At 35.3% G+C, this 25478-nt stretch overlaps 1 protein-coding gene across 1 annotated transcript; it reads right to left on the bottom strand.

Annotated features, from left to right (window-relative positions):
- Nucleotides 1–6797: 6797 nt before the first annotated feature.
- Nucleotides 6798–25478, bottom strand: LOC131992510 (arrestin domain-containing protein 3-like). Its single transcript, XM_059358114.1, has 8 exons — nt 24553–25478; nt 18133–18214; nt 16215–16362; nt 15285–15387; nt 14893–15149; nt 13253–13406; nt 10341–10495; nt 6798–8744 (listed from the first exon to the last, which is right to left on the bottom strand). The coding sequence occupies exons 1-8, from the start codon at nt 24830–24832 to the stop codon at nt 8667–8669; spliced, it is 1257 nt and encodes a 418-aa protein (XP_059214097.1). The 5' UTR covers nt 24833–25478; the 3' UTR covers nt 6798–8666.

Below are 25478 nucleotides of genomic sequence, written 5' to 3'. Positions count from 1 at the left end.
ACTAAAGGGATGAAAAGAAATAATTGACATTATAGAGATATATTTATGATTATACTTAAAAATAGTCATTAAATGCAATAAATAAATATTTTCATTGCAATATATACAGAAATAAATAACTGAATACATATTCAAATAAATGAAAATGCCTAAAATTATTCCTATATATTTTGTTATTTGTCTTTATATATCCATTTGTTTTATTTATTAAATTTTATATTTTTTATACATTTATTTTCTTCTATTTACTTGACTAAATGTACCTAGCTACTCTCCACCACTATATATTTGTGCTGTAACCAGGTAACAATTGTTACATACATTTCACCATTAATGAATCTGCCAATAATTTTCTCAATTACTTGATCAATCATTGCATACAATTAAATGAATAAATCAGGGAATGTACATACATTTTTAGGTGTCTTCAAATGTGTTTTTTTGTCCAACCAATAGTCGGAAACCTAAAATTACAAGATACAATTTACTTTGAATGGGGAAAAAAGCTAAATGAATCAATAGTTACATGGAAAACTAGATTAGAGGTAGGCCTATCAATATTTAATTTGTCATCAACAAAACTGTATTTAATGTTCCACCAACATGTCAACATGATATTATTTTGTTATCTGACAATTAAATCTTTAAACTGTTGGAGTTTAAATTAAAAGTGCTGCGTGTCTGCCACCTGATGGTGAAGAAGGAAATATTCACACATTAAAACATTTGTATTCCACTACTGAATTTACCTTTTTAATGAATAATCTATCTATGAATTGTGTGTGTGTGTGTGTGTGTGTGTGTGTGTGTGTGTGTGTGTGAGTCTAGGGCATATCTCGCTGACCTAAGATTTCGTATGTGGTGTTTCGTACATGTCGCACGAAGGTGTGCATCCTCGATTTTGAAGATTTTTGAATTAATTTTTCAAAATATCATTATTTATGTAGGACGTGTTGCGACATTGCACTGTTTCCGATCGGACGCCTTTTAGAGGAGCTCCGCCCCATTGTGTGATAGACCTTCACCTGGTCAGTAACACAATTCACTCTGGATTTCCACCCTGACTCATCTCATCTGTAAGTCTATTTAGCCTACCTTTCTTTAGGAGTTTTAATGTGCGCTAAGGTTCGATTTTCCAATAATATTCTAATAGTTTCCAGCGAATATCTATATATGTTATATATGTGTCTGTGCTGGATGGTGTGTTTACCTTATGATAAGAAAGTGTTTTATGGAGTTGCAGACGTTGTTGTAGCGTGATTAGCATGCTAAGCGGAGATTTAGCTTTATTCGCTTCTTATGTTGCATTACTATGTAATTCAGGGATGACATTCATGTTGCTTAGCGTAATGCCCATAATCATTTGATATGAGATACTTACATGTAATATAGTATATCAGCTAATTGGGTTCATGTTAATGTACTTTTAGTGCAGCATACTGCGTAATGTGCTATCTCACAATTAGCATGCTAAGCAGAGATTTAAGCCCTTTCTTCCGTATTAGTTTGATCCATTGAAAACAGTAAAAACAAAACTTTATTAACTGACAGCTAAGCATAATATGGACAGAAAGATAGTGTTTATGTGTTATTTAAGGTTACACTAGCAAGAGGCATTAGCATTAGCTACAAAATACAATCTTGCGCTATACGAATACATACTTTCTACGGGCACTGCACTAGTTGCAATCAATATTGACACTTACATAGTATCAAAATGAAGCTGTTGGGTAGTTTAATTTATAATTTAAAAAAAGCATATATCACAAACTGTTTTTTTATGCAAAATCTAAAATTGTAATGTAACTTAAATTGTCATATGAATGGAGTGGAGTTGAAGTATAAAGCACCATGAAAAGAAAGGACTCAATTAAAGTACCTCAAATTTGTACTCAAGTACAGTACTTGAGTAAATGTACTGAGTTACATTCCACTGCTGAGACTAAAGGGAACTATATTTGTGTTTTGTCTTATTTCTCATTTCTGTCTCAGTGTCCTGGTTGTGATTGGGAGGTGTTTTCTTGCAGAGGTTTGAAAGTACAAACCGCTCATCAATCCTGCCTCACAGCTTCAGTCTGAATGCAGACATCTCGTGTTTATTTTTGGCAGTCTGGGTAATGTCCATAGATTGTTGGCCGGCGGCGTAGCACATGGACAGGATGCCAATATAAAGGGCGAAGGTTTCAGCAGTTTTGAAGCAGCAGCCGCTCAGCATGAGGTCAAACGGAGTGAAACTCCAGTCTGCACAACGACAACAAAAGATGTGCGTTTGCCAACTTTTTATCCATGCATTTCGATGTTTTGCGCAAAATAAAGCTTTTTTTCCGTGACTTTGGAAACAGCTGATCTGCACACACAGCACAGCCACCAAACCTGAGCTGTGTTTAGAAGTCGTCAAGGACAGCCTGTGAACTGGCTGCCAGCCCAGATGCCTGGAGAGTACCTTGCATATGTGTGTGCGCGTGTGTTTCTCTGATGCATACGCAACTTGAACAAACACGTGTAATCCTCAGTATAGTTAAACATGACCTATATTTACACACACATTATTTATACGTGTTGTGTGTGTGTGTGTGTGTCATTGTCTTCCTGAAGATCATGTGCTTCTCATACCAACAATACACTAATCCAAGTCATAAAAACGACACCTTTCCCAGTGGGTGGTTAAAAAAATGAAAGGTTTATCTTCCATTGCAACTTGAGCAGGTCTTTTTAAAAAAACGTGATGCCTATCTGTCTGTAAGTCTGTCGTGCACATTCACTGTGCTGTCTGTGCCTGCCTTCCTGCATCCAGTTCAAACCAGTTTCTGTTTATCAGCCGGACAGACGCAGCCTGTATGGTAGAAGCCAAAACATTGTTCATGTGACCTCTCGTTTGTGTGTGTGAGAGGTTTTTGTTCTTGGTATGCAAGAGCCTTGTGTAATTAAGAGTCAAGGTAAAACTCACAGACCTCGTACAAACAGAATATATTTTCATGTTAGAAGTACAGCTTCTATCAGTTCTGAACTCCTGAATGTGAACAAGATGGCCAATGAGTCATAAGTCTCACTGTTGAGTGATAATTATGGATGCAGTTTGGTTTGTCTGCTAACTTAAATATTTATAGATGGTTTTGGAGTCGTATACAGAGGCAGAAGAAGTTTTCAGATCCATTACTAGAGCAAAAGTACCACTACAACAATGTTAAAATACTCCAATACAAGTAAAGGTCTTGTATTTATAATACAGGAGTCCACCAACTCCAATCCGGTCTACAAGCTTAAACCAGTTTTATGTCGTGCCAACTGAATTAACCGGCACTTATCATTATGACGTGTTATGGCAAATAAAAATCAGCAACATGTGCAGACTGCGTCCCAGCACTACATTGAACTTGCATTTAGTACACACAGAGTTTACTTGGACAGGTGAACGAGGTTTATCTATGGTTGCCAATGCCTTACAGACAAGGCATGGAAGAGTTTGTCTCAAAGAAAATTAAAACTGACCAATATGTAAACATTTTAAATGAAAGGTGAGCTTCACTCTCTTCCAGACATAGTTATAGTTTATAGCTATAGTCATAGTTATTTAACAGATTACTCTCAAAAATGCAATCAACACTAAAATGTAACCTAACTTTGAAATTGAGATTCAATGCATACTCAAATGTAAGTGGTTTGATGAAACGTAACATAGAAAATAGAACAGAAAATTGCAGAATAGACTAACATATGATTCCATTTGTGTTTTCCAGATCGAAAAAATTAATAGGGCTCTACGAATCAATCAATCAATTTCTATTACAAATGCAAGGTCCAGAAAAAATACATCATATACCTTGAATAAATGTCATATAAATTGCATAAAATCACAATAAGAAAGCATGGCTAAATAGAATAGAAATCAGTTTACTGCAAAGGGAAAACCATACCAATGGATTATATGTTCAACAAATCCAAGACAATTTAGTTTAAAGATTTTAAATATTATTTTAAAGAAGTACCTACTTTGTTGTAAAGTTTAAAACAAGAATACCTTCATCATGTTCAATGTTCAACCATAACAATACCAGCTTCCATAACAACATTTCACCGTGGAAATTAGGGATGGGAATAATTAATCGATGATGGATTAACAGTCGTTAAGAATTTGGTTATTTGGTTAATTCGTTGGATATTCTAATTTTTTGAGATGTACCTGTAAACAACAACAATACCACCTTCCATAACAATGTTTCACTGTTTCAACTTGGTAGCCATAGCCCAATAATAGTGTACAATATGCTCTAAACAGAGACATCTTTACACCATCGGTACATGCACTAAACTTGCCGAAGGGAATGTTTGCTTTCATACAACAAATGATCACCAAATATTGTGAAAAATATCAAACTTTATAGTTTCAGCCGACTAGATTTGGCAAGAAAACGCAAAAAAAAGCAATCCACTGTCAATCTTGAATAACAAACATGATCACAACTTCCCACAAAAGCTAGAAAAGCCAACAACCTGATTAACATCAGATCAGAAAGTGACAAGATACAAACATAATCCAGATTTAAGATAAACTTCTTGAACTATAATGAAGCTAGCATACAGTTAGTGAAGCTACTAGCATGTTACAGTTACTGACAAAGGCTCCTCAACAACCACAACAAATCAAATCAATCAATCAAAATTACTTTATTCATCCCCCGAGGGTAAATTCAGTTAGTCTGGTAGAATCTCTGTTAGAATGAGACAGCCTGATGGCTGTAGGAGAGAAGGATCTTTTGAATCTCTCCGTCCTGCAACAGAGAGAGAGGAGCCGTCCACTGCTGTTTTTTTGGTCCATAAAGGTTTTGTGTATTGGATGATCTGGGTATTTCAGGATGGCCTGGAACATGTTGACAGGTCATCTCTCCACCACCTCCTCCAGTGTGTCCAACCTGGCTCCAACCACAGAACCAGCTCTTTAGACCAGTCACAATTTGTCATCGAAAAGTAGAAGCACGGTTGCGTCTGCAGAAGTGGATGTCCTGGGCTGTTTAGGCCGCCGTTAATTACCGGTTTATATAGTTATATAGTCCGCTTGTGCACCTGTGCAAATCTGATTGGACGTTCCTAATCACATGCCTTTGAATAGGCCAATCACGGTGAAGCATATCAGCCAACAGCATACAAGTATTGAGTGACTTTTTTTTCTATCTGAAAGAGGGGGAAATAAATAAATATAAATACATAAATAAAGTAACATAACATTTAAATAATCCATCTTTAGCCTAATTTAATAACCCTTATTGTTAATTAACTTTTTTACTATATGCAAGGTATAAATATATTAGTTATCTTAATTATTTTATAGCTTTAATTTACCTATTTTGTATAACCTTTAAATCTTTTGGAATTGCTTTATTCAATGTTTGTTGGCAAACTTTAATTTTGTTTAGTAAAGTGCTTTGTAACTCTTTAAAAAAAAAAATCTGTATAAATAAAACCTATTATTATTAATATCAATAATCAAATTATTCATTTATGGGTCTGGATGCATGCATGAATGTATGTATGTAGATGTAAATATTTGTGTTTGTACATGTGTGTATATGAGTAGTATGTATGTGTACATATAGGTTATTATGTATATAGTAATATATTTTCTCTTTTTCCTATCTTTTTCTGTTTGTGTCACCCGGTGTATAAAATATATGAATATTAATAATATGAAACAAATATAATAATAAATAATAATAATTAAAAATGAAAATGCTCAACTGAAGTGCCTTAAGGTAGCACACTTTAGAAATAATTTGTAAAAAAAAGTGTGAAAATGCAGGAAAATGAAAATTACTGAATACTTCAAAGTAAAAGCAGTAAATACTCACATTTGTGAAGCTGGAACCATGAAATGTTTTAACATGAAAAATGACTAAAATGAAAACTGTATTTCGTTTATAATTATCAGCTTCAAAACAACCACAGTGAGACAAAAAATGACCACGTAGATTCAAAAAGACAAGAAAAGAGACACAAAATGACAAAAAAAGACAGAGAAACACAAAACCACCACAAAATATTATGTCCATGGAAGAACGAATTACAAATATAAAGAAATATCAATAATCTTCACAATAAAACACTGCAAACTTCTCGTTATTTTATAAAATAAACCTTTTATTTTATCAAAAGTTGATCATGACAGCAATAAGATCATGACAATAATATATAATGCACAGAAATGGAATAAACAGCAACAGAGTATATGAAAAACTAGTGCAAAAAAATCACAAATACAAAAATATATTGCACTTTTAAGTTTTTAGGTGGAAGAAGTCATGTTTGAACAACATTCTCAATTTGATATATTCATCTGTAAACATTTTTTATCTTTTTACGCTTTTTGCCATTCTTTTATCGCAAAGCTTCTTAAACATCCGAGTTCGAAGAGAAAATCTACAGCGACAGAAGCTTTTAGTTCAGAGCAGAAACCGACAGGCGACTTGTGGTACTTTTTATCTTGGTTGGTCGGAGTTGTGCTTTTTCTCGTGACCCTGTCTGGGTTTTAACCTGGTCATTTAAACCAACACACACACACACACACACACACACACACACACACACAGACACACACACACACACACACACACACACATTCACACACTATCTGAGCGTTACATTAAGTGCTCGAGGTGGTCGTTTAATCATCAGAAACTTTTCTGTTTTTTCTGTGTTTGATCACAGAATGAGACGTTTTCCACCTGAAGTCTGGTTGGTGACAGCGACACCTGCAGGCGCCAGAAACTCAAACTGACATTTAAAGAGGAACTTTGGTATTTTTCAACATTTTTGTGTCTCAGTGACTTATGGGGGCAACAAGTAGCAGGCAGCAGCTGCAAAAACAGCCTAAACTTCAACCCTTTGTCAGTTTCGGTCCACTAAAAAGTGCTCTAAGTGTCTGACAGCGCGATGAAAGCTGGAGGAGTCAAACACTGGACTCTCGAGAGGTGATTTGTTGCTGGAAGACGTGAGAGAGAGTCGGAGCGAGGAGCGCCGGGAAGAGTTTGATGTGTTGTTGTGGAGTGCAGAAAGTTTAGCTTAGTGTTATCTGAAAGATGTTCCAGTAAAAACAAGGATACAAAACATGCAAAATAACAGCTTGAACTGCAGGAAAAGGAAGATTCAAAATATTCAAGTGTGCCAAAAAAAGAAGTGGCGTTCCACTTGGTGCAGCTTTTATAGACGTTTGTTGGACGAGTTGTGCTACAAATAAAAAATAAAGTTTTTACTCATTTGTAAAAACAGATAAAAAACACCTTTCTTAAATAACAAACAAACAAAATTTCATTTGCTTTTTCCCTTAAATGCATGGAATAAATATGATTTAGGGAAATTAAAAAAGCTTGATATTCGTTATCGTAACAACCCGACAGCAGCTTGATTAATATTCACTGAACTGACCGAAATAACATGATTTAGCTGGTTTTCTCCACTATTTGATGACAAACATCAACATAAACTGGAGACAATATTGACTGCAAAACAACATGGTTAGAGAAAATATTCCTAGAGTTCCTGCTCTGCTTATAGACGCTGATTTTTAAATCTCTTTTCTCCGCTGAAGGAAAGTTTTACAAACCTTCATGGATAGAGTTTTTGTCATAATTCATAACAGAAAGAGACATAACTGAGTGTGTCTCCTTTACTATCGTGGTCTGTGGAGAAAAAAAAAAAATTTGGCTGCAAGGGAATGTTTTTTGCCGCAGTACCGCAAGTGACTACTAAAACTGCTACTTTAGTGCATTTTTTTTGCACATTTTGTATACTTTTGTTGCATTTTAACTGTGTATTTTGAATATTTTGTATGTTATTTTACTGCATCTTTTCTGATATAGTATATGCTCTTTCGCTGCTTCCAAACTCCAAATTTTAATGCATCCTAACTGGATATTTTGCGCATTTTGTATATTATTTTCCTGCATCTTTACCTGGTAAGCTTGCTGCAGCACTGCAAGTGACTCTACTAAAACTGCTGCAGACAGAGTGGAGGTAATATTATTGATATAATAACAGAAACCTGTCAGACACTGATAAAAACAATCAGCAAAAATAAGCACTTTTAGTGGACGTTATGCTACAATGAAGCCAGGAAATTGCTCTTGTTGAACTAAACCAAGTAAAGAAACGGTTCCCATTAGTCACTAAGAAAAGAAACAACATGTAAAAATCAGATCCAGGTTGAAAAAAGTTCCTCTTTAACTGCAGAAAGCTTAAATGTGCCTTTGTTTGTGAGTACAATATAGTTTTGGACAGAATCTACTGTAGCATATAGGCCCGCGGCAATCTGCAGAATATAAAACCACCGATAGAAAAACAGTAATCACGGTATGTGCAAAATTCAGTGTGAGGCAGGAGGAGGCGTCCTCTGACCAGCCTCAGTCTAACAGTGGGGTCAGAGGACTCGTTTTTTTTTTTTTTGTTTTTGCCTCATCTTGAGCACAGGATACGGAGGATCCAGCATGGCTCGAAATCCCTGGTCCATACATCAATGGTCACCAAATACTCTCTCTCAGCTGACTCCCCCCGGGTCAGAGAGGGTCTCGCCGTATTTATCGTGATATTTAATCTGGTGAGAAGCTGGCGCTCGGCCCCCGGGCCCAGGCTGACGGTGTCGGGTTTGTGCAGAAGCCCTGTGAGCTCACGAGCTCTCCTCAGCGGGACGGACACGTGTCGGGTCTCCTGACGTCAGCGGACCCACACACCTCCACGGGGTCCGGGTACGGGTCGACCTGAGGGGGGAGAGAGAGGGACAGAGAGAGAGACACACTGTAAAAAATGTTTGTAGAAATTACAGTAAAAAACTGTCAAATTGCATCAGAAACAGGTCGTAAAATTAAACACCGTAAATCAAAGAATAGTATAAAACTTCTAAAATTCTACCGCCATAAACTGTAGAAAACACACAGTTTTGCTGTAAAAATATAACATTTTCATGTAAAGTTAATGGAGAAATACCATGATGAAACAATTATCCTAAAAGTAATGGGAATATTCAGTATAAAATACAGTTTTTGCTGATATTTACATACGCTCACTGTATTTTTTACGGTGATTTTCTGGCAACCACAGCTGCCGGTATTTTACCGTAAATTAAACAGATCTTTTTTTACAGTGCAGAGAGAGAGAGAGAGAGAGAGAGAGAGAGAGAGAGAGAGAGAGAGAGAGAGAGAGAGAGAGAGAGAGAGAGAGAGAGAGAGAGCGGCGTGTTGACAGGCTGCTGATGAAGTCGTAAATATCAACACGTGCTCCAGCTGCCTCCTGCTCCTCAGGGCACACACTCAGACAGGCTGAGATCTTATTCTGAGATCTGAATATTCAGGATCGAAGCTTTTTTTGGTTCATCTTTACTCAAATTTAAAAGAAAAAAGGACACTGTGATTATCAGCTTTCTTGCTTTCTGAGACTTTCAGATTGATAACTCTCACATCTGTACAGCTAATAATTATGATCAGCTGGTTAGCTGTGGGTTAGCATAAAGACTGGAACAAGAGGGAAACTGCTAGCATGGTTTCATTTAAATGTAAGAAAGACAAAATTTGGTTTAAAATATATAAAAAAATTATATATATGGAATAATCTGCCTCAAACAATTTAGAGAAATACTTGAAATGATCAGAGATGATTGGTGGATGTATGATCAAATCTAAAGGATCTGAAAAACTCTTGATCAATAAGTTTACTTTTAAACGTATTATTTCTTACTCACAGTAAGAACTGGACTGGATTGTGTCTATAAATTGTTATTGCACTTTAACTGGTTATTTTGCATATTTTGTATATTCATTTTCTGCATCTTAACTGGATATTTTGCATATTTTGCATATTCATTTTCTGCATCTTAACTGGATATTTTGCATATTTTATTAATTATTATTCCTGAATCTTAACTGGTTATTTTGCATATCTTGTACAATATTTTACTGCATCTAAACTGCATTTTTTTGCATTTTTTTGTATACTTTATATTGTTTATTATATTATATACTTGTATATTGCGTTTTAACTGTATATTTTGAATATGTTTAATGCATCTTAACTGCATATTAAGCCTATTTAGTATATTATTTTACAGCATTTTAACTGCAAATTTTGCATATTTTATATGTTATTTTATTGCAAGTTTTCTGGATATTGTATATGTGCTTTAACTGCAGATATGAATGCATCTTTACAGGGTATTTTGTAAACTCTTTTCCTGCAGCTGAACTGAATATTTAGTATATTATTGTACTGCATCTTTACCTGGCATTCGAAATATTCTATTCAGTGCGTGACAGTTGTCCGAATGTGTTTTAGTGTTTCTATCTGCGTGCACTGAGGCTTACCTCGGAGTAGATGGGCGGTGGCAGATATCTGAACTCTGTGATGTATGTGAGCAGAGATCCCTGGTCGTTTTCCTCTCCATCAGAGCGCTCACAGCTGTGCAGACAGTCCCTCCGGTGGGACTCGGATATGGCCAGGTCGCTGTAACTCGGCGGAGCTGCAGTAAAGAAAAATAAAATATAATCAAACAACAGCTACACTCAAAAAAATGATTCAAGCCCTTCTTAGATGTGACATATTAATGTATTGTTTGTCTAATGAAAATATATCAATTCAAATCAAATCAAAAGTAGTTTAAGAAGTGTAACCTAAAATGTATTAATTTACTCCCCTGTTCTTCCCTTCAACCCAAAAAGAATGAGTTTCAGTTTTCCAATTCTATGTTTTTAGGTTGAACGAACACAATTTCTTTATTTTAGCTCTCCTTGACATAAATGAGTTGAGGTAACTCAATTTAAATACAATACATACATGTTTTTAATTTGAGTTTGACCAAATGTAAAAAAAGTGAGCTACATTAACTCAAATACATTATATCGCATCGATGCACTTGTTTTGAGTTTGGGCTACATATATTTGTTGGATGGAAATTCTGCCCACAATTTAATTGAGTTCTTCCAATTAGTTATTTTTTTGAGTGTACCATGGACACCATCTTCAACTCCTGATGCTTGCAGAAGACACACAACATTGTGAAGGACTCATTCCACCCTGACAACCTTTGATTTGAACTGCTGCCCTCAGGAAAACGTTACAGCTCCACCAGAACACGAACCACGAGATTCATGAACAGTTTCTATCCCAAAACTATCACCGTCCTCAACTCAGAGCTGAAAACAAACCCACTGGTCCAACAGCACTAATCAGGGACATCCACACCTAACACAATGCTCTGCACTTTATTTATTTACTAGGGCCGGGACGCCTTAATTAAGATTAATTAATTACACAAAAATGAACGTGTTAAAAAAATTGACGCATTTTAATCGCACTTATTTTTGCACGGCGGAACGTTTCTCACTGGATGAGTTTCAGGCGGACCGATTATACTGCAGCACCAACTAGCGTTGATGAGTTCAGACAACAACAAACCACAGTGAACATGAAGGATGGAAGCGTTGATAAGAGCATGGTTGTGTTGCTATGCAACAAGGAATTCACATATCACCGCAGCACATCCAGCCTCAAGTATCACCTCAATGCTAAACATATAGCAGCTAGCATGGACGCTAATGTTGTATTCAACAGTATACTAAAAATCCATGTGAAAAAAATTACTTCTCACTGTTCTCAGGTCATTAATCAGCATTAAGCATTAAAATGCGATTAATTTCGATTAATTAATTACAAAGCCTTTAATTAATTAGATTAATTTTTTGAATCCAGTCCCGGCCCTAATATTTACACTACTGTTTTAATGCATACAATGGCACCGAGTTGATGGTACAGTGAATGAATGTGTGTGCTGAGATGATGAGAATGTATCTTTTCTATTTACTATTTATTGAGATGAGATGATGAGAATGTATCTTGTTATTTATTATGCTTTTTTATGAGTCCAGTGCTGTGTTCCAATCCCCATACTTCCCGTACTTACTATACTTAGTTTGAATACGCAGGGTGTTCCGATTCCGATCGCGCCGAAAAGAAGTGTACCTAAAGGACCCGGATGTTGCCCTCATAACGGCCAAAACGCTGAGTGTGGAACGATGTACACTATACGCACTCAACGGCCGCCATCTTGTCTACGTAGCGGAAGAGGCGGAGCCAGGCAGAGCCGCTCAGCTCGAAATAAATGTTTGTAATGGCGGCCGACGACACCGGCGCATTCTCCACATTTGCTGCGTTAATGGAGCCATATTGCCGGATTGTAGAAGTAAAGATTAAACAACACAAAGGATATTTTTTTCGCCGTTTAAAGCCAGAAGTTTTTCGCGGGTGACGAGCCGCGGCGGCTGTCGCGAGCGTCATTTCCGGTAAGTGCACCACGGAGTATTAGATTTGGAACAACACTCACCTGCTGAAATCTGCGTACTTAGTAATAGTCAGGCGGCTTAGGACCAGATTTGGGAAGAAAGGGGACACGTCGGACAAAAGCACCAGATTTTTTCCACGTGCTCTCTATCACCATAGGTTTCAATTTTTGGTAGGAGCCACTTCATCAAGATTGCAGATCGGAGATGGCAGCCATATAAAATCTATGAGAACCAGTATATCTTCTAAGCCACTAAGAAGGTCAATCTTTGTGTCAAAATATACATTTTCTGGGTCAAAGAATAATTTAAAGCTACTGAGAATATCACTAGATGATCAAATAGATATGTTCATTTTGGCCATGTATTTACATTATTATTAGATTCCAAACATTTTCAGCTCAGGATTCTCTGCTGCAGCACTTGAAGCAAGTTGCCTACCAGTCTGGGTGAAAATGAACATATCTATTTGATCAAATAATCATCTAGTGATATTCTCAACAGCTTTAAATGATTCCTTGACCCAGAAAATGTAGATTTTGACACCAAGATTGACCTTCTGTGTGGCTTGGAAGATGTGTTGGTTCTCATAGACTTTATATGGGTGCCATCTCGGATCGGCCATCTTGATGAAGTGGCTCCTACCAAAAATTGAAACCTATGGTGATAGAGAGCACGTGGAAAAAATGTGGTGCTTTTGTCCAGCGTGTCCCCTTTATTTGGCTAAGCCGCCTGACTATAAGTGCGGATAGTGTACTGCGTTTAAGTGTAGTCATGGAAGTATGGGTATTGGAACACAGCACTGTACTTCAGTGCATTGAATTTCATTGTATTTCTGTGCAATAACAAATAAATCTAATCTAATCTAATCTAAAACAAGCGTGAGAGATGTTGGTGCTGTGAGAGAAAACGTGCAGAGCGTGTGTGTTTGCTCTCCGTACCCTCAGGCCGCTCTGAGAGTCCCAGCCAGCTCAGGCTGCTGCAGTTGCTGCTGATGCTGGAGGTGCGGGTGGCGCAGGCGTGCAGAGGGATGGTCCCGATCACCAGCGGCAGCGACAGAGACAGATTCAAGCCGCCGGGGACGTCCACGTACACCTGCGGGCACAGGGAGGGTTGAGAAAATATTAGTAGAGGAAGACGAGGAACGTTTGTGTCTGAACAGGAGCCAGTTGGACCTGTTAGATCAGCCCCGAGGCATGAAAGTCCTTTATCAACACGAGACATGCACAACATTAAAAAACGTGAGGAGGAAAGTAGGGCACTTTGTACTGCTGTCAGAGCACACACCTTCTGTTTAATAACAATAATAATAACGATCATAACGAATATGAGACTTCTTGGCGAGTTTCTGTTCGTTCATTTGAAACTGAACTTGCAGTTTAATGGAAGTTGAAGCTAAAAACATAAAGAAAACTGTTTTCGTTTTTTTTAAAGATTTTCTCATTTTAGGAAACTTTCAGTGATCGTGTGTTTCTTGTGTTTTAGTAATGGTTTTGTAATAATCATTTTATTCATACAGCACTTTTCAAGCTTGAGCACAATGTCCTTTCCAGATTAAAATATTTACAGAAAAAATATGTAATATTTAAATTAAAAAATACAAAAATCAGAAACCCAAGTGCAAATAAAATAAATTAGTTTATAAAAATAAATGTATTATTATTTATATATTTTTTAAATGTGGATAAAAGAATGAAGCTCATATACACCAGTTGAAACACATAACAGGAAAAAATATGAAGTAAAAATTACAGATTATAAAACAGATAACATACCAATTAAAATAAACGATAAATACCTGTGTAATTATAATTTATTATTTATTATTCATAAGAAATAATATTTTATTCATATTATTAGGTGCATAATTATTATTATATTTTGTTGGCTTTGTTGTAACTATCATAGCATTATAAAAAATATAAATAACATATACATATTATTTCTTAGGATTTATTATTATAAATGATTGTATTATCTTTTGTGCAGAAACAAAAAAAATATAGATGTATTATTAGTAGTATAATTTTTTTAAAGAGTATAATAGTTATTATATTATTTTTGGATGGTTTTGTTGTAACTATCATATTATTATAAAAATAAATCAATAAACTTATAAATATATTTTTTATGATTTATTAATATAAATTATTTATTATCTTGTGTTCAGATAATATATATATATATTTATTATTAATATTATTTTTATTGTTATTTTTAAGTGTATAAAGTGTATCATTATATTATTTTTGTTGGTTTTGTTCTAACTATCATATAAAAATATCAATACATTTATACATATTATTTTTCATGAATTATTATTCTAAATGAAACTTTTATCTTGTGTGTGGATACATAAATAGATATATTTATTATTATTATTGTTATTATTATTATTATTATTATTATACCCTGAAAAGGGGCTTTTATTTTTATAAGTTACTGGTAATATTTCTGTACTTTCGCTCGATTATAATTTAAATGCAGGACTTTTTATTCCAATTTTCTAATAAATGAAATGCTCTTGTAGTTTGAGTGTCCCGGGTCTCTTCAGGTCTGAGTGTAGACGACGAGGACTCACCACTAGGGCGTACTCCACCCTGATGATGGGGCAGTCCAAGATGGAGGGGGACACCGGGGGGATCTTGAGCAGTTTGCCCTCCCAGCTCTGGCTCTTGCCCTGCGGCAGGGGGTCCCCCCTCAGGTTGGACACCAGCTGCTGGATCTGCTTGCCCTTGCCCTTGGCGAAGAAGGTCTGGGTCTGGTAGAGGGCGGCCTTGGGCACCACCACCCGGGACGAGCAGTTCTCCACCTCGGCGAAGATCTGGATGGACTCGCCTTGGAGAGAAGAGAAGAGATCAGTCTGTCAGACTGAGAGAGGAGACGTGAAATGAGTGAAACCTGAAGAGTAAAAACCAAAGAAGAAGAAGAAGAAGCTGGAGGGTTCAGGAGGCGGAGGAGGAGGAGTCTCACCTGGCGTGTAACCTTTACGCTCGATCTTGGCACTGAGGGAGATCGGGCCGGACGCACAGAACCAGCAACACAGAGTCTTCTCTTTGGTTCCTGCCTGAGGAGCCTGACACACACACACACACACACACACACACACACACACACACACACACACACCTAGGTTACACCTCAGAAACATCACACACACACTCCTGAAGTCTGAGTGAAACATTTAGATAAAAATCCACCAAGCAGCACCTAAAACTCACTGATTTGACTGTTTTATAATAAATATATTGAGTCAAATGAGTCAATATAGTTATAGTATATTTTTTTGGGGGGGGGGGTAACATTTTTCAAAGGATTTTTTTTATTTATTTCTGTGGATTTATTCTCCTTATTTTAATTGGCTTTTACATATACATACATTTTTATATGCTTCTTTATTTATTTAATTAATTCATATTTTTTTATATTGACCAAAATGTGTTTTTTTTTTCATTTTTATGTGTTGTTTTCACAATTTATTTCATATGCATATCTATGTATTTAATATTCATTGAATTGGCTATTTATTCTATTTTATTTTATGTTAAAATATATTATTATATTACAATTGTATATATTGATTTCACAATTTATTTCATATGCATTTTTATTTATTTATTTATTTATTGTCAACTTCAGTGGCATTCCATAGATGTCATCATATATTATTTCCCCTGTAGTGTATATTTACATATGAAAAACATAGAAACAATGTGCATGTTAAGAATATTTGTGATATTTAATTTATTCATACAAACAGTGCGTGATAGCTCATTTTTGGTATGTTAAAAACCTGCGTAAGTGCATTCCACCTTTGCAAAACAGCGTGCAGTGTGCAGGGTGTGTGTTTGCAGAATGCAGTGTGTGCGTGCATGCATGTGTGTGTGTGTGTGTGTGTCCTACCAGCAGCAGTGATGTGTTGATGTCGATGTGTTCGAACACAATGAACTCTTTCTTCACTTTGACCGGCAGCAGCCAGGGACGGTGCAGCTCCGCTTTCACCCAGTACCTCACGCTGCCGTGCTTCCCCTCGAACGACGTGGCCAGAGCCCTGAGCACAGAGACCAGTATTAATACTGCAGCTCTGACATCACAAGTATTAATACTGCAGCCCTGACATCACAAGTATTAATACTGCAGCCGTGACATCACAAGTATTAATACTGCAGCCCTGACATCACAAGTATCAACAGTATTAATACTGCAGCCCTGACATCACAAGTATACTGCAGCCGTGACATCACAAATATCAACAGTATTAATACTGCAGCCCTGACATCACAAGTATTAATACTGCAGCCGTGACATGAGAAGTATTAATACTGCAGCCCTGACATCACAAGTATCAGAAGTATTAATACTGCAGCCCTGACATCAGAAGTATTAATACTGCTGCCCTGACATCAGAAGTATTAATACTGCTGCCCTGACATCAGAAGTATCAGAAGTATTAATACTGCAGCCCTGACATCAGAAGTATTAATACTGCTGCCCTGACATCACAAGTATCAGAAGTATTAATACTGCTGCCCTGACATCAGAAGTATTAATACTGCAGCCCTGACATCAGAAGTATCAACAGCATTAATACTGCAGCCCTGACATCACAAGTATTAATACTGCAGCCCTGACATCACAAGTATCAACAGTATTAATACTGCAGCCCTGACAACAGAAGTATCATAAGTATTAATACTGCAGCCGTGACATCAGAAGTATCATAAGTATTAATACTGCAGCCCTGACATCAGAAGTATCAGAAGTATTAATACTGCAGCCCTGACATCAGAAGTATCAGAAGTATTAATACTGCAGCCCTGACATCACAAGTATTAATACTGCAGCCCTGACATCACAAGTATTAATACTGCAGCCCTGACATCACAAGTATTAATACTGCAGCCGTGACATCAGAAATATTAATACTGCAGCCCTGACATCAGAAGTATCAGAAGTATTAATACTGCAGCCCTGACATCAGAAGTATCAGAAGTACTAATACTGCAGCCGTGTACAGCAGGTACTGCAGTGGAAGAAGTACTCAGAGGTGAAGAAGTAGCAACACGACGAGGTTATAACACTCTGTTACTGTTGCAGAGAAGATGTTGCTGCTGCAGCTGGAAACAGTTTGAATACTTTGTATACAGTTTGACAGTTTAGTGCAGTGGTTCCCAACCTGAGGGGTCGGCCCCTTTAAAGGGTCAGTAGGTAAATCTGAGGGGTCGCCACATGATTAAAGGCAGAGAAGAAAACTTAGGTTCTCAGTTAGCTGCCTTAGAAGAAAAAAAAGTGTTCTTGCCGTTGTTTGTATTGTTTGCATGATTTTATAGGTTTTTTTGTTTGCTTTTTTCTTGTTAAGCCCTTTGTCAATTTTATTCCCGTGAAAAGTGCTATACTAAATTAGCATATTATTATTAATTATTTTATTTATTATTTTTATTGTATTTTTTCTGATCCTAACCCTGTGAATTTTGTTTCTGTGAATATGTATTATAATTAATATTATTGTTTAATTTAACATTAGAATTATTATTTTTTATATATGACCATAACTGTGTATCTAATTTCTGTGAAATCAAATAAGCGCATTATTATTATTATTATTATTATTATTATTATTATTATTATTATTATTAAAAGTATAACATGTTTGACACAACTGTTGTTGTTTTAGTAGTAGTAGAAAAAATCCATTGAATGAAAACGTTGAATATTTCCGTGTGAATGAAGTGGAATAGAGGAATAACGGAGCAGAAGAGGAGCAGAAGAGGAGCTGAAGAGGAGCAGAAGAGGAGCAGCGTGCTGCAGTGAATAAACTCACATCTGCGGCAGGTTGAAGCTGAAGGCGAACTCGTGTAATCCGGCATGTAGAACGGTCAGACCCTCCTCCGGACAGTCCTCGTCTGAAACACACACAACACGTCCTCAATACACTGACCACACACAGCGTCACATCAGCTTATCATACAGCACACACACACACACACACACACCCCGCTTATCACTTAACCTCGATCAGCATTCATTTCTGACCTCAAGGCACGAAAGAGGAGAATAAAGAGAATAGCTGAAACAATTCTACACAGAGTTTTAAGTGAGAATTCTTTTAACTTATTTTTTAATTTATTTGTCACCTTAGGAGTTTTAAATTTAAAGATTCTAATTATGTTTTTTCTTTTTTATTGTCTTATTTATCTATTTTTTAAAAATCTATTATTTGTTGTATTGTTCCAATTTTTAAGAAAATTATTTTTTTTATTTTTTAATTAAAGTTTTATTGACCTATTTATAATCTATTTTATTAGCTGTTTAATTTTATCTTTTAAAAACCTTAGACAATAATTAAAACAGATTTTTTTATGTTCTATTGACCTATTTATAATCTATTTTATTTATTTTTTTTATTTATTTTTTTTTGTTTTATTGACCTATTTATAATCTATTTTTTTTCATTTTTTTATTATTTCGTTTTTTTGGTTTTATTGACCTATTTTTTAAAAACCTTAAACCGATGATTATTACAAATGATTGTGTTTTATTGCGCTATTTTATTTTTTGGGTTATTGACCTTTTTATAATCTATTTTATTTATTTATTATTTATTTATTTTTTATTTTATTGAAAAAAAAAACAGAGAGAGAACTGTAGAATAAGACGTGGAGGATGTGTTGTTTTTAGGTTAAAATGCTGTAAAAATGTAGCTTTTTTTCTTTGCACTAATAATCGATTCATCGCAGTCATAGCGGTCGTATTAATATCTGAGAGCTGCAGCTGTCTGAAGCAAATACACACCCATCCACCCACACCCACACACACACACACACACACACACTCTGACCTCCATCCACTTCCTCATTTCTTCTGTTATTGTTTGTGTTTCTGTGTCAACCTGCTGAACTGTAGCTTCCTGCCACCTCAGCACACACACACACACACACACACACTTACACACACTTACACACATCTAGCTGTGTGTGTCTGAGCTGTCATAAACAGCTTGCACGCATATGTGTCTGTGTATGAGAGTGTGTGTGTGTGTCTGTGTGTGTCTGTCTGTGTGTGTGTGTGTGTGTGTGTGTGTGTGTGAGTGTGTGTGTGTGTGTGTATGTGTGTGTGTGTGTGTGTGTCAGCAGCAGGAGCAGACCGGTATGAACCAGACTGAGCAGCTTCCTCCGGCTGGAAACTCCAGCGCTTGCATTACAACTCGCCGTCTGATTGGACGGTGAGCGTTACGTCAACCTGAGGCTGCGCTCTGATTGGTGCAGAGCAGACAAGCCCCCGCCCACTTCAGACCAGCCATGTGGTGTGTTGAGAGGAGGAGGAGGAGGAGGAGGAGGAAGGGCTTCCTCTGAACTAGCAGGTAGACCTCAGACTCTCACGCAAACTTAAATAACTGATGACTGAGAGGAGAAAAAACTCTCACACAGACGGATTATTCTGCCTGGTTACAAACGTCATGAAAAACACGGAAAATGTGTCCTGACCTCAATTATTGAGCTATTTTTTCTAAAGAATTTTTTGTGTGTTATTGAGCTATTTTTAATCCATTTAACCTTTATTGCACTATTTATCAGTTGTTTTATTAAGCTTTTTTTAATTTATTTTTTGTTGTTTTTAAAAAAAAGAAATTTTAAACATTTTATTTGAGGTAATACTGAGCTATTTTTTTATTTTTATTTTGTGTGTTATTTAGCTATTTTTTATCCATTTAACCTGTTTTATTTTTGTGTTATTGCGCAATTTCATTCTATTTTTTTCTTGTGAATACATTTTTTTGAGGTATTATTGAGCTATTTTTCGCCGATTTTAATCAATTCTATTTTGTGTTATTTTGCTTTTTTAAATATTTTTATCTGTTGTTTTATTGAGCTACTTTCTATATTTTTAATCTATTTTATTTTGTTGGTATTTTGCTTTTTTAATCCATTTAACCTATTTCATTTGTTGTTTTATAAGGCTTTTTTATTTAGTTTTTGTTGTTTTTAAAAAGAAATATTCAATTTCATTTGAGGTATTATTAAGCTATTTTTCTCCTGTTTTAATTAATTAAAACATTTTAGCCTTTTTTATATTTTTTAATCTATTTTATTTTTTCGTTTCTGACCTCTTTCTTCTTATTTTGGGTTTCTATTCTATTTTTTGCTTATTAGAAATACTACTTCAGTTCTTGTGTTATTGAATATTTTTAATCAATTTTATTATTTTGTCTTATTTAGCTATTTTATTATATTTTTGTTGTGTTTATGAGCTATATTTTTAAAATATTTTGAATCTACTCTATTACAGCATGACCCACATACTGCTCCTACTGTTTTTATTCTGCCTTTTTAATGCAGAAACTTAAAATACACAAAGAAAACAAGAACTTTTATCATTTAAATGTCTTTTTTTTTGCACAAATGTAGTCTTCAAAGTTCAAAACAGCTGATAAAAATAAACAAAAATGGCACAATGAATTCATTTAAAGGCAGATCTCATGATGCTCCTCAGCAGATCTGATTCAGTTTCAGCAAATTATTTAATTGATGTAAAATTTGCTGACTAAGATACCAGAATAAAGAATAAAGTCTCCAGTGGAAGTTTAACACAACTAATCTGCAGATAAATTGATTAATGGTTCAAGTTTTACACTGGTTTTCATCATTTTCTTGTACTTTGCTTTCATTCTCACTATGTTAATATCATATTATTATAATTTATTATATTTATGTGTGTTTATGTCATGCACATAACTTGTAGGTTAAATTAACTTAAAATAAACTAGATTTTTTTGGATGAATGATAAAATTTGCTGACTCAGGTCTTAGAATAAAACTTCCACTGCAACTTTTATGAAAATAATTTGCAGATAAATTGATTTTAGCGCATTTTTTCCTACATTTCTGTTATAATTTTCCTCCATTCTGTATTTATTTATCTTTTTACAGCTTTAATGTTCTTTTTCTCTAACCATGTTGATATATTCTATCTTATATTGATTTACTTTTATATTTATCTCAATATCAGTGAAAATAATCAGAATTAGATAGTTTTTTCCATCATCATCGTGTTGTGCACAGAAAAAACTAAATAAATCCATTTTATGAGAAAATCTACTCGCAATAAACTGGATTTTGATATTTTGGGGTGATATTTAAGCAGAAATGTGAAACATTCATCAGTTTTTGCTTGTTTAATGTGACATTTGCTGCTCTTCTTTGTCTCATGTGAGAAAACATGAATATAAACTGAATGTATTTGTTTTTGGGACTAAAACAAGTCATTTAAAGATGGACTTTAGGATTTAGGAAGCTGTGAGGAGCATTTTTTTTTTTAAATCTATGAAGCGAGAAGACAACTGACAGAAGAATCGATATATAAAACTGTATTTTTGAGTCTAAACTGATGAAGTCACACAGGAAGAAGTTTTAAACACGAGGTTAAAGTTATAAATTCAAACAAAACTTCAAAAGATCAGAGTTTGAGTTCAAATAAGGACAATTGTTGTATGAGTGAAGTCGTCAGGAAAAGAGAATAAAAACTCGACTTTCTTCTTTAACACAAACTGAAACAGAAACAGGAACAATCAGCTGAGAGAAAGTCGAGTTCGTCTGAAACTTTCGTCACTGTGACGTCTCAAAAAAAGCAAAAAAAGCATCATGACGACTCTTCAGCAGCTGGTGTTGATTATAGGCAGCTTGGTTTGTTTGTTTATAAACTGATGATGTAAACAAACTGGATCTCTCATAATTGTAGTGAAGATGCTGTACCCTCCTCAATTATTAAGATATTTTTCTTCTTTTTATTTTGTGTTATTGAGCTGATTTAAATCTATTTAATTCATTTTATTTTTGTGTTATTGCGCTTTTCTCTTTCTTGTTTTATGAAGCTTTTTTATTTATATCTTTTGGGTTACTGAGCTATTTTATTCTATTTTATCTTGTGACTTAAAAACATATTGTATTTTATTTGAGCTTTTTTTTAGCTATTTTCTTCATATTTTTATGTATTTTATTTTTATGCTATGGTGATTTTTATTGTATTTGTTGTTCTGATTAAAACATTTTATTCCATTTTATTATTTGGCTTTCTCCTATTTTAATCAATTATATTTTGTGTAATTTTGCTAGTTTGAAAAAACATGTATTTGTTATTTTATTGAGCTATTTTCAGTATTTTTAGTTTATTTTGTTGTTATTTTCCCTTTTTTGACTATTTTAGTTAGTAATTTGGTGTAATTGAATATTTTTAATAACATGAATGAATGAATTTTGTTATTTTTATTTCTGTTTTTTATCTCAATCATTAATTTTATTACCTTTTGCTTCCTAGACTGTTTACATATATTGTTCACTAGATTATATCTGATGTTTATACTTATTGTGTTATGTGTGAATGAATACTGAAATATTTGTCCTTTTTTGTCAACATTAATTATTACCATTAATAAAATATTATTGATTTGTTATCACCGATCTTATAGCAACCTAAAGCAAATTATTTTAGATTTTATTTAATATATTTTTCAACAAAAATGATAAATATTATGAGAAAATATATATAATTTCTTCCAATATTGTGAATAATACCATAATATCAGTCAAATATTATTAAACCTTGTTTGTTTTCTGTTCTGCAGTTTATTGATAAATCTGCATAAAGATAAATATCTAAAGACATATCAGAACATTTATTATCATATTAATTTTTTTCATGTCTAAAATCTTCCAGTCAAGTCTGATTTAAAACCTGGTCCTTGACAGTTCATTTCTTCTTGACCTTTGACCTCGAACATCCAACCAGACAGTTTACAGTTCGAACCCACAAACTAGTTTCTGTTGTTATTTTTCATATTTTTAATCTGTTTTATTTGTGCGCTATTAAGCTTTTTTATTTTTTATTTTATTATATTTTTGTTGTATTATTGAGCTATTTTTCTCCTATTTTAAACAATCATATTTTATGTTATTTAGCTATTTATTAAATATGTCTTTATCTGTTGTTTTATTGAGCTATTTTCAATATTTTTAATCTATTTTACTTTTTGTTATTGATCAATTTTTTCCCCTTTAAATCCATTTTATTTAGCTTTTTTAAGCTATTTTATACGTTGTGTTATTGAATAGTTTTAATCTATTTAATTATTTTTTTACTGAGCTATTCATTTATATTTTTGTTGTGTTTATGATATATATTTTAATAATCTTTTTATCATTTTTTGTTGTTATTGGGCTATTTTTCTCTTATTTTAATCAATTATATTTTGTGTTATTTTACTATTTGTTAGTATTTGTTCATCTGTTGTTGTTATTGAGCTATTTTCAATCTATTTTATTTTTCTATTACTGAACTATTTTTCTTCCCTTTTAATGTATTTTATTTGTAGCTATTTATTCATATTTTGACGTGTTTATAGGCGATCTTTAAATATTTAATATTTAATGTTTTTATCAATTTGATCTTTTTGTACCATTAAGCTATTTCAAAAAATATTTCTAATGTATTTTATTCCAGTCTGACCCACATACTGCTCCTCCGGTGAGCTATTATTATTATTACTACTATTATTATGACGATGTAACACGTTTTAAATTTACATCAAACTGTCTCGTCGCTCTTATTTGCATCAAGATTTACAAGTAAAACCGCAACAACAACACAGGTGGAGGAGCTTTAACCAGCAGCTGATGTTATTCTACACACACACACACACACACACACACACACACACACACACACAGTCAGCGGGTCCTCCTCCTCCTCCTCCCTCTCTGGCAGTTTCTGAACAGGTTTGAACCGCTTCTAACAAAGGGAGTTGCCGGAGCGAGCCTGTTTCTTCAGGATGTCATCACTGAAAACTGTTATTCTCTTTTCACTTTGACTCCATTTCGCATTAAAAACATTTATAAAAACCCGATTCGACGTTTGGATCATTTCTCTTTTCACGCTTTCAACTTTTTCCTGCTGCAGCGGACTGAAGATGTCACTGCGCAAAAACCAAACAGCCTCCTCTTCTGCTTCTCCTTCTCCTTCTTCTAACAATAACAACTAACAATATTAATACTAAAGCTTCTTATAAGAGCCTGATCCGTGCACATGACATGACTGAACAACAGAGCATGTGTGTGTGTGTGTGTGTGTGTGAGCGGACGGAGGAGCGGAGGATCGCATCAGCTGTTGCATCAGCACCACTGTCTGTCTGTCACCGCTGCAGCTTTTCACCGTTTTCATAAAAGTTTTTGTGCATGAAAAAGTTCCTCACCTCTCTCCTCTCCGATCAGCGTGTCGTAGTGGTGCAGGTACTCCACCTCCTCGGTGTAGTTCTGGGTGTAAGCCGTGTTCGCCCCGGCGTTCCGGGACTCGGTCCAGCGGACCTTGGCGACTCCCCGGGCGGTGATGTCCAGGCTCTTCACCCGCACGTCCCCGGTCACCTCCACCACCACCCGGCCCGACACCAGGTCTCCTCCGGAGAACGCCGGCAGGTTGTTCTCATTCAGGCTGTCAAAGTAGATCCCCAGGGCCCGAACTTTACCCAGCACCATGATGGGGGAAGATGATATGAAAATAACAATAAGAAGGAAAGGAAGAGTCTATGGAGGAGAAGTTTGTCGCATGTATGCGCCGACACTAGCTCCGGCTGCCCAGCGCAGAGCCGGCTCCTCCGGCTCCTCCGCGGCCGTGTCGGTGATGGTTCATCCGGGTGAGACGCTCAGCTGACGGGCCAGCTCTCCGCTCTCCTCCCGGTGTCTCTCTCTCTTCTCTCTCTCTCTTTCTCCGCTCTCTGCTGCTCTGCCTCCAGCCGCTGCGCTCTTAAAGCCTCTGTGCGCAAAAATAACCTCACTGAGCATGTGCGCGCACACACACCGGCCGGCCTGCTCACACTCACACACACACACACACACACAGACACACACTCACACAGGCTGCAGGCAGACTGTAGAACTGACTGAGCAGAATATGTCTCCACTTGCCTTCAGAGTTCTTAGGAAAAGGAAATAAATGATGAATAATACAAAATTATAGCCTCCAGCACATGCAGTGAATTTGTACCTATTTATATTCCATCCTACCTTTATTTACTTATTTTAAAAAGCCAAATGTGCACACACAGTTTAATGTCTGGAGCGTGTAATCCCAGTTTTTATTCATATTTTTGTTGTAGTATTTTTGTATATTTACAGTGCATTC

The sequence above is a fragment of the Centropristis striata genome, chromosome 19 (genome assembly GCF_030273125.1).
Source record: "Centropristis striata isolate RG_2023a ecotype Rhode Island chromosome 19, C.striata_1.0, whole genome shotgun sequence".
Lineage (NCBI taxonomy): Eukaryota > Metazoa > Chordata > Actinopteri > Perciformes > Serranidae > Centropristis > Centropristis striata.
Note: the sequence above shows the minus strand (reverse complement) of the source record. Positions and strands in the feature narration are given on the sequence as shown.

Bases quoted from the DNA above. Each gene is read 5' to 3' on its own strand.
- LOC131992510 (XM_059358114.1), bottom strand. From the start codon at position 24,832: ATGGTGCTGGGTAAAGTTCGGGCCCTGGGGATCTACTTTGACAGCCTG. The intron at 15,388-16,214 runs GTAGGACACACA...TGTGTGTGTCAG, and splicing joins TCAACACATCACTGCTGCTG to GCTCCTCAGGCAGGAACCAA. The intron at 13,407-14,892 runs GTGAGTCCTCGT...CTGTGCCCGCAG, and splicing joins GGGTGGAGTACGCCCTAGTG to GTGTACGTGGACGTCCCCGG.